Genomic DNA, 17003 nt, shown 5'->3' with positions numbered 1-17003 from the left:
TAAAATATTCTATCTCTCTTTGCTTAATCTATTGGTAGGTGCATTAATAATGTACAAAGTAATTATCATGAGTGATTTTATGGTAACTGTAATAAGATTTACAGATTCCCAGAAATTTGGGAGTGACAGACCTGGGAGAAGAACTAAGATAGAGTGGGACAGGCCTGGAAAAGTAATCGGAACTTCAAATTAAAATTACATTTTTCTTGTCCTTCCTTTATGTCTCTTCTCTACTTTTATTTCACCTCTCCTTCCTCACCATCAGAGAAACTGCAGCTCTGCATTTGAAGAATGCCTGAGTTCAAACACAACTGCAGAACAGCTTGATATGGATCAGGAACTCCCTCACAGGTCTGCCATAAGCATCACCTTTGTGTTTTACGAGGCAAAATGGTAGACATGGTCTTTAAGAGCAAAGGCTACTGGGCTACCTCTGGGCTCTGGCACTCTGTGGCTCTGTGTTAAATAAACATGATAGGAGGCCACTGTTCGGAGCCAGGTTCCTGCACTGGGTCTTAACAGACCAGACTTGCTAGGCGTGGTGACGCACTCCCATAATCCCAGAGGCTCCAGAGGCTGAGGCAGAGGATCAGGAGTTCAAAGCCAGTTTCAGCAACAGCTAGGCGCTAAGCAACTCAGTGAGAACCTGATGTAAATAAAATACAAAATAGGGCTGGTGATGTGGCTCAGTGGTCTAAAGCCCTTGAGTTTAATCCCTGGTACCCCTCCACACACACACAAATGGAAAAAAACAACAGACCCAACTAAAAATAAAAATGGAGTCATCCATCCAAAATTTCAAGTTGATGAACCAAAATAAGTTGTTTACCTAATATTCTAAGAAACCAGGAGAAATGTGAGCCAACAGCTAACCTTCCAAAAAAAAGCAAGTTTCCACTGGAAGGTTCATGAAATTCCCTTTTCCCTGATCCTTACAAGAAAAAGGTAACCAGAAGCTGGGCAGGGTGGTGCACACCTGTAATCTCAGTGATTTTGGAGGATGAGTCAGGAGGATTGCAAGGTGGAAGTCAATCTGTACAATTTAGCAAGACTCTGTATTAATTTATTTTTTAAATAAAAAGGGATGAGGATGCAGCTCAGCGGTAGAGCACCTTGGTTCAATTCACAGTACTTCAAAAAATTAAAGGTAAACTCACGTAATCTGATGTTAACCAAATCAGTTACATATCTATTGCTCTCTCTCCACGTCACTGGAGGAAAAAGGAAAACAACTTTGAAATGACCAATCTGGTTTTTGTTCTTTCTTTCAGCTTTTTTTCTTTTTTTTGTGAGGGAAAGTACCTGAGATTGAACTCAGGGGACCTCGACCACTGAGCTACACCCCCAGCCCTATTCTGTATTTTATTTAGGGTCTCATTGAGTTGCTTGGCAACTCATTTTTGCTGAGGCTGGCTTTGAACTCACAATCCTTCTGCCTCAGCCTCCTAAGCTGCTGGGATTACAGATGTGTGCCACCATGCCGGCTTCAGCTATTTTTAGTTCTCTGTAAAACCAACCTTGTGGCCTGCGTGTGTAGAGCACTGGCCTCCTAAGCCTGAGGCCTTGGGTTCAAGCCTTAGCTCTGCAAAACAAACAAATAAAAAACCAACCTCCTCTGCTGGGCCATTGTACCATTTATTCTACTTTATGGGATGAAGTGTTGCCTGATTCTTGATCTTTAAATTGTTATAAATTTGTTCTTTGACACAATTACTTAATGTCTCTGCACCCTGTTTCTTTTTTCTGTAATTAATTTTTTTTTTTTAGTTGTAAATGGACACAATACCTTTATTTTGTTTATTTAGTTTTACATGGTGCTGGGGATTGAACCCAGGGCCTCACACATGCTATGCAAGCCCTCTACCACTGAGCTACAACCCTAGCCCCTTTCTGTATATTTTTCAAAACAAAACTATTTTTAGTTGTAAATGGACACAATACCTTTACTCATTTTTTTAAAAAAAATATTTTTTAGATGTTGATGGATCTTTACTTTATTCATTTATTTATATGTGGTGCTGAGAATTGATCAAACCCAGGGCCTCACACATGCTAGGCAAGAACTTTACCACTGAGCCAGAACCCCAGCCCCTACTTTACTTATTTTTATGCGGTGCTGAGGATCTAACCCAGTGACTCACCTGTGCAAGGCAAGTACTCTGTCACTGAGCTACAACCCAGCCCAATTTTTTTTTTTTTTTTTTAATATCAGGGATTGAACTCAGGGACACTTGACCATTCAGCCACATCTCCAGCCCTATTTTATAGGTTATTTAGAGACAGGGTCTTACTGAGTTGCTTAGCACCTCAATTTTGCTGAAGCTGGTTTTGAACTTGTGATCCTTTTGCCTCAGCCTCCAGAGCCACTGGGATTACAGGTGTGTGCCACTGAGCCTGGCCCCAATTTTTTTAGTTTTTACTTTTTGGTACCAGGGATTGGACCCAAGGGTGCTTACCCACTGAGCCACATACCCAAGACACCCACATCACCCCCTCCTTTTTTTTTACTTTTTATTTTGAGACAGAGTCTCACTAGGTTGCTTACAGCCTTGCTACATTGCTGAGGCTGGCTTTGAACCCGCAATCCTCCTGCCTCAGCGTTCAGAGCCACTGGGATTACAGGCATGCACCACTACACCTGGCTCTCAATAGATCATGGATCCTCATAGTTTCACGTCACAACGTTGTGGTGAGAATGAAATAAAATAGTGCCCCCAGTGTCCAGAGCAAAGCCAACACACGAAAAGTTCTCCATAAATGTTCGTTTTTATTCTCGGTATTCATTTTATTTACCTGAAATTCACTAGAAGACTGAAAGAATTAGAGATCAAAACTCAATCTGTGAGCCCATGGGGATTATGGTGACCACCCTGTATTCTCTGTATCCTCCCCTCCAGCCCAGATCCCTTGGGACAGCTAGTGGGATGGTAGCTGCTAGTACTTTTTTCTCTCTCTCTCTCTTTTTGTAATATTTTTTTAGTTGTATATGTTCACAATACCTTTATTTTATTTACTTATTTTTATGTGGTACTGAGGATCGAACCCAGTGCCTCACAAGTGCTAAGCAAGCACTCTACCACTGAGCTACAACCCCAGACTGGTCCCTTTTTCCTTTTCAAAAACAGACTTAAGAATGCCAAGCTAAAATATATGTCACGTCTCTGCTGGCTCATGTCTGAAGAAGTAGCCACTGTTGCAATGGTAATAAGCTCAAGTGACATAAAAGAGCCCAACTCTTGGTACATGGACCTATTAGGGTTTTGCAACCCGTTCTCCGGGTTAGGAAATCAATCATCCCATCTGAACACATGTCTTTTTACATGCAATTTACACGTGTGTTATGATTTTTACAGTATTTTTTTTTTTTTTTGGCAAGGCTGAGGATTGAACCCCCGGCCTTATGCATGCTAGGTGAGTGTTATAACTCCAGCTCCATGAGCGTATTTTTTAATTATAAGTTTTTACTACATCAGAAAAAATCAAGGGGAAGGCCATTGGAAAAAAAGATAGAAGAAGTGGAAAAGGCATTTGACAATTTATCGAGATGGGAGAACTAATCCTCACTTAATTTCAAATGTTTACATAACGAAGCAAGATCATTCTTCCTAGGAATCCAACAGATACTTCCAAGAATTATGCTAAAGATGTAAGAAACCTCGGCTACCTGAATTGTTTTAGAAGGACAAGGCCTATCATAAATGACTATTCGAGTTCTACCCAGCTTTTCAGAAATCATTTCTGATCATTTGGGACCCTCAGGAACACAAACAATCATTTTTTCATATATTAAGCGGGTAGGCAGACAGGTTCCCCACCTAAATGGAAACCATCTTTTAATTACACTACAGACTAGTGGTTTGCATCAGTAGGACCTGTGTTTAGTTTGCTTGGCTTATTACATCAGAAGTTGTAGACCCAGGTATGTACAAATGAGCTCTGGCTCATATCTATGATTCTAGCAACTCAGTAGACTGAGGCAGGAGGATCAAGAGTTCAAGGTCAGCCTCAGCAACTTAGTGAGGCCCTAAGCAACTTAGTGAGACCCTGTCTCAAAAAATAAAAAGGGATGGGGTTGTGGCTCAGTGGCTGAGTACCTCTGAGTTCAGTCAATCCCAGGTACACAGGCACACACACACACACACACACACACACACACACACACAGCTGGATTGGAGACAATCAGTCTTGAGAAATCAGGGATGTGTGTGTGTGTGTGTGTGTGTGTGTGTGTGTGTGTGTGTGTGTGTGGTGTTGGGATTGAACCTAGGGCCTTGTGCATGCAAAACAAGCCCTCTACCAACTGAGCTGTATCCCCAGCCTGATAAATCAAGAATATTTGAATGTGGGCTCTGACCTGTGAGATAAGAGTGAGACAGTTTCTAGGGCTTTACCTCATTAGTCATTCCCACCGTTGGAACACTCCAAATGTGCGTAGAAGGAAATACACTGATGTGTTCAGGAAATATTTGTGAATGTTTCGGAACTTTTGCTGGGAATATCCAGGCCAGTGCCATCTATTTTAGGAGGTGACTGCTGAGAGCCAGGGAATGTTACCAATTCATAGAATTGGTAAAATCATAAGAATATTTCATCAACATTTTAACTATCTGCAGAAAATGAATCAGGCCAATAATGATAGCCCAGCTGAAATAAAGATTCAGAAAAGTCATGTTATGGGGTGGGGCACATACTAATAGCAAAAAAGAAAACTTAGCAAAAGATGGCCAAATTTCCCTAAAAGGCCCATCAGCATGACAAGAAATCTCCCTCTGCTTTGATTTTTACAAAATGGTTCTGTCTCTCGTCCCCACCTTAAAAAATATCCCTGAAATGACCCATCTGCTTTAGTCCCCTGTTCCTGCTTTTTCTAGCCCTTCTCTGTCTACAAAACCATCTTCTCAGCCAACTATAACACTTATTCCACTTTATGGAATGAGTGTTGCCGGGCTGAGAAGAACTGGAAATAAAGCCAACTAAGATCTTGATACCAAATTGTAACTTGGCCTTTAGTAACTGTCATCCTGAAATGGGAGGGGAGGGAAGCCATGGCTAAGAAAGAGAAAGAGAGAAAGGAATCTAAACTCACAAATAATACCAGACTACAATGATCAAAATACGAACACATTTATCAGTTCCCTTCATCCCTCCTCTCTGTGTCTGCTAGACTTGGCAAATACAAATACCCAACACCCAGTTAAATTGGAACTTTAGGTAAACAACAATTTCTTAGTACAAATATGTCTGGTGCGATACAAGGGGCATACTAAAGTTAAAACTTTTTTCATTGATTATCTAGAATTCAAGCTTAACCTGGTGTCTAGCATTTTTCTAATAGCACAGGGGATTGAACTCAGGACTTCACACATGCTACACACACACTTTACCATTGAGCCACACCTTTAGGCACTGGTGACCAATATTTTATCTGGCTAAGCTACTCCTGCCCCATCCTTGGAGCTCTCCTGATTTAGCTAATAAAAACATGGATGTGCATACGTTAATACCCAAATACAGAAGTGTCTTTCCAGTGCTGGGCACAGTGGCACACACCTGTAATCCCAGCACCTTGAGAGGATGAGACAGGAAGATAGTGAGTTCAAAGCCAGTCTCAGCAAAAATCAGGCGCTAAGCAACTCAGTGAGACCCTGTCTCTAAATAAAATACAAGATAGGGCTGGGGATGTGGCTTAGTGGTCCAGTGCCCCTGAGTTCAATCCCCACTACTGAAAAGAAAAAAGAAGTGTCTTTCCACCTGGGTTTAAAACCTGGCTCCAGCACACCTGGCTTTAGGGTCTGGAGTAAATTACTTTGCTTTACCATGCCACAGTCACCACTTCTGCAAAATGGGAGTCACAACAGTTCTTCCTTAGCAGGGCTGTTTTGAAGATTATGTGTTGCATGTCAGGGTCTAGCATAGTCCTCAGATCAGTGCAAACACTTGATCACTGCTGGCTTTTATCGGTGGGAAGGGAACACAATGAAAAAACAAAAGGGCCAGGGGAGAAGGTACTTGAGATCTTTCATTTGCCTGCAATATTCGCATCTGTACATAATAATGGAGAGTTGCTGATGGCTGAGTTCATTTATTTGACAAACAGGATGTAGCATATTGGGATAATAAATAACCAACGTTGACACGGTATATTATAGTTTACAATGGAAACTTTCATCTCCATTTCCTTTAAAATGTGTATTTTTAATCTTTCTTTTAGTTTAAAAATTATTTGTTTTTGTTTTATTTTGTGATATTGGAGATAGAACCTAGCTAGCACCACCATGCCCAGCAGAAAATTTTGAGAACTTGCAATGAGACAAAGAGAGGGTGCTTTGCTGTAAAAAATGCACAAATTATGGCAAACAAAAGCAATCAAGCCATTACAAAATTATCTGCAGGGCTGGGTCTCGCCAGGTGCTGGCACAGACCAGATGAGCTGGGTTCAAAAGAGATGGCTACAACATTAAACTAAGAAAACAGCGAAGAAATCACGGACATCATGGACATGAGTTTCTCAGATCAAGGGCAGGACTGCTCTGCGACCTCAAGGGTCCTCTTCCATGCTGGAAGGCAAGAGAGCGTGCACCCAGAATCTCTTTATTTTATAGGGAAGACCCACAAAGCAGATTCGATTCGATGGAATGTTCTTCACCAAATAAGGCAGGGGATACTGTTTCAAAGGTGGACTTTGTGATGTCTGATAGTCAGCAGATTGATTGACATCTTGGTAAGTCACACCCATCTCAGGTGCTATGTGGGAATCACCGGCAGAGAGAGGAAAGGCACACTTGAGTTCCACAGCCCAACCAGCGTCCAATGCCAGGCCTGTCCCCTCATATAGCTCCAATTCACATAGCTCAACACACAGCCCATGGATGGCTTGCCACAGCTGGGGTTGTAGCTCAGCCGTAGAGTGCTTGCCTAGCACGTGCGAGACACTGAGTTCAATCCTTAGAACCACATATAAATAAATGAAATAAAGGTATTGTGTCCAACTACAACTAAATATATATATTTATTTTTAAAATGACCTGCAAAGGTGGTGGGTGTGGAGCTCAGTGGTAGAACACCTGCTGAGCATACGGGAAGCCCTGAGTTCAACCCTAGCACACACATACACAAACACTAACCTCATACAAAATGGCCAAGAAGCACATGAAAAGAGAAAAGATATTCAAGTAGACACCAGAGAAATACAAATCAAAGCCACAATGAGATACTTTATATCCACCAGGATGGTTACTTTATACCCATGCATTATTGGTAGGGTGTAAAATGGTACAGACACAGTAGAAAATGTAGTTGATGGTTTTTCAAACATTAAACACAGAGTTACCACATGATGCAGCAATTTCTTTCTTTTTTTTTTGGAGAGAGAGATTTTTTTTTAATATTTATTTTTTAGTATTCAGCGGACACATCTTTGTTTGTATGTGGTGCTGAGGATCGAACCCAGGCCACATGCATGCCAGGCGAGCGCACTACCGCTTGAGCCACATCTCCAGGCCCTCTTTTCTTTTTTAAAAATATTTTTTAGTTGTAGGTGGACACATATCTTTATTTTATTTATTTATTTTTATGTGGTGCTGAGGATTGAACCCAGTGCCTCACATGTGCTAGGCAAGTGCTCCACCACTGAGCCCCAGCCCCAGCTCATGACCCAGCAATTTCAAGTCCACCCAAAGAGCCACATGTACCTGTTCGTGGAAGCGTTACTGACAGAAAGTAGAAACAGCCCAAAGTCTATCAACTTGTGAATGGACAAAAATGATAAAAAGATAGGGGCTGAGGCTGTGGTTCAGTGGCGAAGCACTTGCCTCACATGCGTGAGACACTGGGTTCCATCTTCAGTACTGCATAAGAAAAAATACATAAAATAAAGATATTGTGTGCATCTACAACTAAAAACAATTTAAATAAATAAATAAAAAGATGACCCAGAACTGCTGACGTAGCTCAGTGGTGGAGCACTTGACTGTTGTGTGCCAGGCCGTGGGTTTGAGCCCCAGTATCACAAAAAATCAGCAGTGTTGGGGGTACCCAAATAGTGGCATACTCAGAAAAGAAATATTGGCCAACATTAACAGGAATGGAAAGTATAGTGACAGCAGCTATGCCATGGATAAACTCGAAAAAACAAAATAAAACAAGACAAAATATGTGCTAAACCAGACACAAAAGACCACAGGTTGCATGAGTCCACCGCCTGGGGCTGGAGTAGGGACCGAAGGATCTTGTTACATGTTCTAGAACTGGTGATGGTTGGTAAATCTGCTAAGAATTATTGAATCATACACTTACAGGGGGGAACTTCACAGTATGAAAACAATATACATTAATAAAAGTGTATTAAGAAAACCAAAGCAGTAAAAAGAAAAAAGGGAGAGAAAAAGAAAGGAGCTGTAATTTAGAGCTGCTAAGTGAACAACCAAACAGAGCAAAGTGGCCTTCGAGGGGAAGTCAGAAGTGGGGCAGCAAGAGGAAGACCTCGAGTGGGAACAGAGGCAGCCAGCCTGAGAAAAGCCTGAGATGGGCCTAGTGCAGCCAAGGTGAAGGTGGATGAGCATCTGCTTTCTCAATAGAGAAGACTGCACACATGTGTTGGACATCGGGCCAAGCGCTGGGGACGCTGGCCCTGATGGAAGTGGCTTCCTGGCAGGGGAGAGGCTGGATATTATGTAATGACATCTAGGTTCTTTATGTGTCTGGCTATGGAGGAGAAGGACTAGTAATGCTGCCCAGAAAGTGCTGATGGAGGAGGGAATATTTGAAGCAAAGAAAATTAACCAAGGGAAGGAAAGGAGGAAGATCCAAGAAGCACTGAGTAAAATCCATGCTTTTTTATTTTTTCCCCCCATCCCATTTCTTTCCTTTTTGCAATGCTAGGGATTGAATAGGCCCTAGGCCAGGCAAGTTACCCTACCGCTGAGCTACACCCCAGCCCTTGTCTTTTGTTTTAAATATGGAATGTTTCAGGAATTTGCATGTCATCCTGGTGCTGGAGTTGGGGGACTCAAAATATCCTGACTCTGGTAACAAGGTGGACAACTAGAGAGGCAAGGTCAGCAGGATGCTAAGGCAAGGATTTCCAGAAGCAATCAAGCCTTAGAAAAAATGCTAACTCGCCTTTCCTCCTTCCCTTCTCTCTCTCTCTCTCTCTCTCTCTCTTTCTTGTGATGAGGTCTTGCTATATTGCATAGTCTGGTCTCAAGCTTCTGTGATGAAGTGATTCTTCTGCCTCAGCCTCCTAAGTAGCTGGAACTATAGAGGCACTTAGCATTTGAGAATGCTAATTCTTAGCTGGGTGCAGTAGCACTCGCCTATAATGCCAGCAACACTTCAGAGGCTGAGGCAGGAGATTCACAAGTTCAAAGCCAGCCTTAGCAATTTAGTCAGAGCCTAAACAATTTAGTGTGACCCTGTCTGAAAATAAAAATTGATAAATAAAAAGGGCTGCGGGTGTGGTGTAGTGGTGAAGTACTTCTGGGTTCAATCCCTGGTACTCTTTGTCCAAAAAAAAAAAAAAAGCTAATTTTGGGGGCTGGGGATGGAGCTCAGCAGTAACACTTGCCTAATATGAGGGAGGCCCTGGGGTGATCCTCAGCCCTGATTCCCCCACAAAAGGTGCTAATTCTTAGGCTCAGATTTTCTGTTGAAAGGATCCCGGAAAATTTTCTTTCTTTTTTTTTTTTTTTTTTGGTGGTGCTGGGGATTGAACCCAGGGCGTTGTGCAGGTGAGGCAAGCACTCTACCTACTGCACTTCTTTCTTTCCTTCTTTCACTGCAAGTGATTTCACAGTCTGGCAAGTTTAACGAAATACTGATCCAGCCTTTTATTTTTTCATTAGTTAGTTCATCAGTGTCTGGACAAGCAGCAAAACAGAACAAGATACAATACAGAAGTTGCCCTGAAATAAGACTACCTTTTTCTTCTAGTGAGTGGTGATGATACAAACTGAAAAAGACTACTGGTGCTCCTAAAACAAGAACAGGTAAAATTAGCTTTGTAAAGGGTGAGCAGGGTGAAATCAGGTAGTAGAGAGGAATCTGCAGAATATTGGTTCACCAACCTCCATGGCCTTAGTAATCAAAAGAGTAGGTGAGGACAGGGTGGTGCTCAGTGGTAGAGCGCATGGACAAGGCTTGGGTTCTGTTCCCAACACTTCAAAATATATAGATAGCAACTGAAACAAACACACAAAAAAGTTGGAGTGACTCTTGGAAAAGTCCTAGTATTAATCTCCTAGTGCAGCCATAACTAAGTGGCACAAACTTAGTGACTTGACACAACAGAAATTTATTTCTCACAGTTCTGGAAGCCAACAGTTCAGAGTATGAGCGGAGCTACGTTCCCTCAAGAGGTCTATTGGAGACTTCTTCCTTGCCTCTTCTGGCTACTGGTGACTCCATTTGTTTGTTCATTTGGGGGAGGGCCCTACATGCACTGAGCAAGCTCCCTGACACTGACTGACACCCCCAGGCCTCGGTTGGGTTTTAGGCTTGGGCTGCAGAATTACAATCTCTGTCTCTGTCTCCTTACAAGGCCTTTTCCCGCATATCCACTTCCTTCTATTTTATTAGGGCACAAGTCATTAGATTTAACATCACCCAGTTAATGTGGAGTGATCTCATCTCAAGATTCTTAATTATATCTGCAAAGACTGTTTTTCCAAATAAGGTCACATTCATAGGTACCAGGAGTTAGGACTTGGACATATCTTTTTGGGGGTGGGGGAGTGGTGTTTTGCAATTCAACCCACTAAGCTGAATCATTTAAAACTGTCAAGCAGCCGGCAGTGTAGCTCAGTAGCCAAATGCTTGCAAGGCCCTGAATTGGACCCCAGCACCTCAAAAAACAAAGGCAGGCCCATGTGGTGTGCCTACCTACTTCAATGTGTTTAGAAGGTGTTTTAAATATAACTACTCTTGTGCCAGGGTTGTGGCTCAGTGTTAGAGTGCTTGCTTCATATGTGTGAGGCACTGGGTTTGATTCTCAGTACTACATATAAATAAATGAATAAAATAAAAGTTAATCAACAACTAAAAAATAATATATATACTCTTATTATTAATATTCCTTAGAATGACAGGTTTGCTTAAGAATTCACTTATCTACATTGTGTATACTTTTAGAAGCATGACTTTGCTATTTCAAAATAAAACATAGTACTAAAACACTACAGGTAGGGGCTGGGGATGTGGCTCAAGCAGTAACGTGCTTGCCTGGCATGCATGGGGCGCTGGGTTCGATCCTCAGCACCACATAAAAAGAAAATAAAGATGTTCTGTCCACCGAAAAACGGAAAAATAAATATTAAAAAAAACCACTACAGGTTAGTAGCTAAAACTACATTCAGTTAATTATGATATTTTTGTTTATTTGGTTTGGTTTGGTGTGGGGATTAAACCCAGGGGCACTGAGTTATATACCTCCAGCTCTTTTTAGCTTATTTTGAGACAGAATTAGCTAGAAATGGGGCACAAGACTCTAATCCCAGTGACTCAGGAGGCAGTAGCAGATCACAAATTTGAGTCCAGACTCAGCAACTTAGCAAGATCCTAAGCAATTTAGTGAAACCCTGTCTCAAATAAAAAATAAAAAGGGGTGGGATGTGGCTCAGTGGTTAAGTGCCCCTGGGTTCAATCCCTACTACTACTACCAAAAAAAAAAAAAAAAAAGAGGGTCTTCCTGAGTTTCCCAGGCTGTCCTAGAACTTGAGATCCTCCTGCCTCAGCTTCCAGAATCACTGGAATTACAGGCATGCGCTACCTCACCTGACTCAGATGATCATGATTTAAAAAAAATAAGAACAAAGCCCCCCAAAAAGTACAATTTTTTCAGAAAGAATAATTGTTAGCATTAAAATAGATATGTCTATCAGAAGAAGATCAAAGTGGAAGAAGTAAAGGTATAATTTCTGTGAATATTCCTTCCCCTTGAGAAGTGTCGATAAATCAAGTTCTTTTTTTCTTTCTTTCTTTCTTTTTTTTTTTTTTGTGGTGCTGGGATTGAACCCAGGGCCTTGTGCATGTGAAGCAAGTATTCTACCAACTGAGCTATATCCCCAGTCCTGATAAACCAAGTTCTATTGCTATTAATGTTTTGTTGTTGTTATTTGTTGGGGCTCACAGTGCTGGGGATTGAACCCAGGGCCTCACACATTCTAGGCAAATGCTCCAACTTTGAGCTATATAGCCCCAGTTCTTTTTATTTTTTTATTCTGAGATAGGGTCTTGCTAAATTACTAAGGGTCTTGCTAAGTCACCAAGGCTAGCTTTGAACTTGAGATTCTCCTGCTTCTGTCTCCCAAGTAGCTGGGATTACAGGTGTGCATCTCCACACCTGGTATCATTTGCTTTTATAAAAACCAACTCCCATCTTTCTGATCATTTATTTGTCCACCCATACATACCACATCTGCAGCTATACCAGAAACACATCTCACAAAAACCAATTCTTGGGCTGGAGATATAGCCCAAGAAGAGTGCTTGCCTCCCAATCCAGTACCAGAATTCAGGAAATTCTATACCTGGGTGTCTCACTGAAAGATATCAGTGAATAGAGACAGAGAACCCCAGCAGGTGGAGGTGAGGCTCCTTCTGCCCCAGAGAAGGCTGCATAGGCCTCTATCGCTCTAAGGGTACACAAGATCATTGGTTTGAATCCTCAGCACCCTCTGAAAAAAATTCTCAAAAAGATAACAGATTCTGAGATAGCAAATCTAAACTCATCGGGTTTCACTGTTGGCACCCATCTGCCTTTTGCCCAACACCAATCCTAGACTCAAACTAGTCAGGATTTGCCTTAACAGTCAACACAGCACCAATATACAATTGCAACTTATAATACTGCAAACCCTGCTAAACACAATGACAGGCAAAATGAATTATCAGCATGGATGGTTGTTAAGTAGGTTAGTTGCCTTTTTGACCAATCAGGCTACTGTCCTGTTTTTCATTTAATCTCACATTTAATTTCTGCCTTGAACTTTCTAACATAGATAACATTACTAGTTCAGCCTGCATGTTACAAAAAAAAAAAACTTAAATTAATCTATCTTGTATAATTTCTAATAATTCCAGGAGAGAAACATCTGTTCTATCCCAATTTCAAAAGGGACATTACTTTCTGTTTTTCAAAGAAATATTCAGAAGTCGCATATATTAAAATTCTAATCATTCAAACAAAGATGTGAGAAAGTTCTCCCACCCCCGGACTTTGTTTACTAAAACACAGAATTCCATAGAGGAGGCCCACTCTTTTATGTTGAAACCAGTAATAGAAGGGAAGTGGTCCAGGCTCTGATAACTTTTACTAGGGATTCCTTAATCTAGGCAATGGTTACCAATTTCAAGCATTTAACTTGAGCAGTGATAATTAATAGTTGATTCCCAGATGAGTCATTTTGCAAACCTTTGGACATTAGCATTCTAGCTGGAATGGCCCACGAGCTGCCTTCCTGCTGACATCACTGGAAATCTTGAGTCGAGATCAAAGTTACTTCATGCCTCTCTGACCTTTCTTCATAATGCACAGTGGGGCCTGATTTCTCAGCTCAGAATTTTCAGATTTGCTTCACTGTCCCAACCGGGGTTACCAATTGCAAATAGCCTACGTACAGACCGATGTTCACTGAAGACCCCACAACGGGCCCATTGGAAATCGTGTCTTAGATTCTGGCATTCAAGTGGTTTCCCAATCTAGTACCAGAATTCAGGAAATTCTATGTCCGGGTGTCTCACTGAGAGACATCAGTGAATAGAGACAGAGAACCCAGCAGGTGGAGGGTGAGGCTCGTTCTGCCCCAGAGAAGCCTGCAGAGGCCTTCATCGCTCTAAGGGTACCCTTGGAGGATCCACCTGAGAAAGATCCCTTACCTTCAGAGTCATGTCTGGGCTGGATGTTTCTGGGGCACCTGAGCCTGTCTCATCTCCTGTTAGCAGCACACTTCGCCATCCGACCCCTGGGGAAAAAAATAAGTCCATTTGAGCCAAGTAGATTCAGCAGACATGGAAAGACACATAGATGTCCTTTGGTAGATTCCAAGCCTGTATGAAAGGAAACAGATGGTGACCCATGGCCACTTACCTACCTGGGGGTTCCTGGGAAAGCTTTCTTCTGGAAGTGTGGTCAGTTAGCACCTCTTCTGTTTTTATCTAATCTCCAATTTTGGACTTCATTATTCAAAAACGTGATGATCAGTATAGTACAATTTTTTAAAAATCCTGAATTTTACAGATTCTGTTCCTACCCCAGATGTTGCAGAAGGGGTTGGAATGAACTCCTCCAATGTCCAGGCCTCATACTGAGGTCTCACATGGGCCTTAAAGTGAATCCCAGTACAGAAGCATACACAACTACGTCAACACTCAGTAGAAATGACTCCAGATAATTCCCTGTTCTCAATTCCACACACCCCCTGGAAAGGTCTGAGAGTGTATCGTCACTTTTAAGAGTTTACTCTCACTTTTAAATCTATATGCATTTTCCCTGCACATCTCATGGGGAGCTAGTGTTTCTTTCTTCTTAAAGTTGTCCAAGAATGGATATCTGGAAAAATGCAAGGTTTTCTTCTATCTGACCTCAAAGAAGAGATCAGGTGCTGTTGTTCTGAAGGAATAAAGCTGCACTAATCCAGACATGATAAGGTAAATAGAGCTGGGATGGCCTTAGTGAAAAGTTTGAAGTAATGACTTTCAATGTATTACAAGTAAAGTCATCTCCTTAAAGGCTAATAAAGAATACTTCAATTTCTCAGGGTCTACTTTAAGAAGAAGATATATATATATATCCCCCCCCCCAGTGCTGCGGATTGAACCCAGGGTCTTACCTCACATATTGGGCATGCACTCTACCACTGAGTTACACTCCCAGCCCATATGAATTTATAACTGGTATTATAACTGTTTTAGAAATGAGTGCTTAGAACATGAAATATTAAAAGATTATTTTTTTAGGCAAAACTGCATGCATTATTTGTTTACATCACTGATTTCTTTAACAAATAATTTTCCCTAAGGATAACTCAAGAATAATATTCATCTGAGATCCGTAGACCTGTGTGAATAACCCAAATTCCAAAATTCCAACAGTCTCATACTACATTAATTCAGGACTGAGAAACTTTACTGTGTGTCAAGTAGTGAATATTTAGGCTTTGTGGTCTTGTCTTTTTTGTTTGTTTTGTTTTGTTTTTGAAGGACATGATAGTTTAAAAAATTGTACCATACAGATCATAATGACCAGCATACACATGATAATGGCTTTTCTCTTGAGTATCATCATTGCAGTATTTTTGAATACTGAAATGTTTCAATAGGACCAAGAATGTTAAGAGAATAAATATCTTAGATGAAAATGAACACTAATAATTCTGGTGTCCTAACCCATAGAACTAATTTAAACTCCTTATGAATCAGTGACATAATGTTATCTAGTTATGAAGAACAAAAGGTTCTCTTAGAAGTAGGCAGTATGGGCCAGGCGTGGTGATGCACGCCTTTAATCCCAGCAGGAGAATCGCAAGTTCAAAGCCAGCCTCAGCAATGGTGAGGCGCTAAGCAACTGAGTGAGAATGTGTCTCTAAATAAAATATAAAATAGGGCTGGGGATGTGGCTCAGTGGTTGAGTGCCTCTGAGTTCCATCCCTGGTACCCCCACCCCTAAAAAAAGAAGAAGGCAGCACGAACTGCTAAACTACTTTTTTCTCCTTTAATCTTAAGTTTTTATAATTCAACTTATGTCCACCCTGGCTTGGTCTTATCTTTTCTGTTGCCAATTCTCAAGCCTCCTTTATAGAGTAAAAGCAGTCATTGACAACATATAAACGAACAGGCACAGCTAGATTCCAATAAAACTTTATTTATCAAAACAAGCAGTGGGCCAGATTTGCCCCACAAGACATATTTACCAGCACTGTGCTAAGCTAAGAAACCAGAGGGCTGGGGATGTAGCCCAGGGGTTGGTAGTTTACAGCTTAACACACAAGGCCCCCAGCACCAAAACAAAAGAAAAACAAAACGAATACAGAGGTGAGTAAGTTTGCTACACTAGCGTTTCTAATATGAATCAACCGCCAGGTGATAAAATACTAACAATTATTTGAACTTTCACGATATTTAAATAAACTAGTATGAAATTAATTAGATTTTAATATATTAGCATTGGTTACATGTCCTTATTTTAAATGCTGGGTCTTAAAAGCCTCGTTTTACTAGATATTTGCACAATGAATTACTCAAGATCTTTGGACTGTAAATCACTGCAAGGCGCAAATAGACTCCGACCAGGTTTCAGAAATTGGGTCAGAGGAGTTTGGTGACATGCCTTAGAAATTCCTGCAAAGACATTGTGGGCTTTGTCTTATTCTCAAATTTCTGGGACAGAAATCTCTGCTCCTACATAAATAGATTATTTCCCTGATGTGTTTTGCATTAACAGACTAATCATCACTCTTGGTTTAAGCCATGTTAGTAGGTCTGACCCATACAGACACATACATTGGGCAAAATGAATAACCATATGGCATTTAATTAATTAATTTTAAAAATTTTTTTGCAGTGTCAGGGTTGCTCTATTACTGATCTACATCCCCAGCCCTTTAATTTTTTATTGAGACAGAGTCTCACTAAATTACCAAGGCTGGCAATCCTCCTGCCTTAGCCTCCCCAGTACCTGGGGTTACAGGAGTGCACTATGGTGATTAGCATATTCAATTTAAATGGTAGTTTATAAAATTGTTCTGCAAATATTCATTCCCCTCCCCTCCCACTACGGGAGAAATTTTTTTCCTTGTCCTGCTGATGTTTTCTTTGACTGCAATCAAGAAAACACTTCAAATTTGATAGGAAGTAAATAGGCCTAAGAGTAGCAAAGTTTGGAAATGGGCTTGTATGGTGAGCTTTGACCTCTTGTAGTACTGCTTTAGCATGAGAAGGACATGTCCCAGCTAGCCTATAAAGGAATGGGAATCATGGGGAGAAGACTTGAACTCAATCTTCATGTCAGA

The 17003-nt window shown here is 41.2% G+C and overlaps 1 protein-coding gene across 3 annotated transcripts in view; it reads right to left on the bottom strand.

Moving 5' to 3' along the window:
- Positions 1–17003, bottom strand: part of Palm2akap2 (PALM2 and AKAP2 fusion) — a 457555-nt gene that overhangs the window by 122975 nt on the left and 317577 nt on the right. For all 3 annotated transcript variants that reach the window (XM_021729378.3, XM_021729379.3, XM_040286141.2), the window contains one exon: positions 13873–13958. In XM_021729378.3, the coding sequence (XP_021585053.2) occupies positions 13873–13958 (86 nt within the window). The remainder of the gene's footprint in view (positions 1–13872; positions 13959–17003) is intronic.

The sequence above is a fragment of the Ictidomys tridecemlineatus genome, chromosome 4 (genome assembly GCF_052094955.1).
Source record: "Ictidomys tridecemlineatus isolate mIctTri1 chromosome 4, mIctTri1.hap1, whole genome shotgun sequence".
Classification (NCBI taxonomy): Eukaryota; Metazoa; Chordata; class Mammalia; order Rodentia; family Sciuridae; genus Ictidomys; species Ictidomys tridecemlineatus.
Note: the sequence above shows the minus strand (reverse complement) of the source record. Positions and strands in the feature narration are given on the sequence as shown.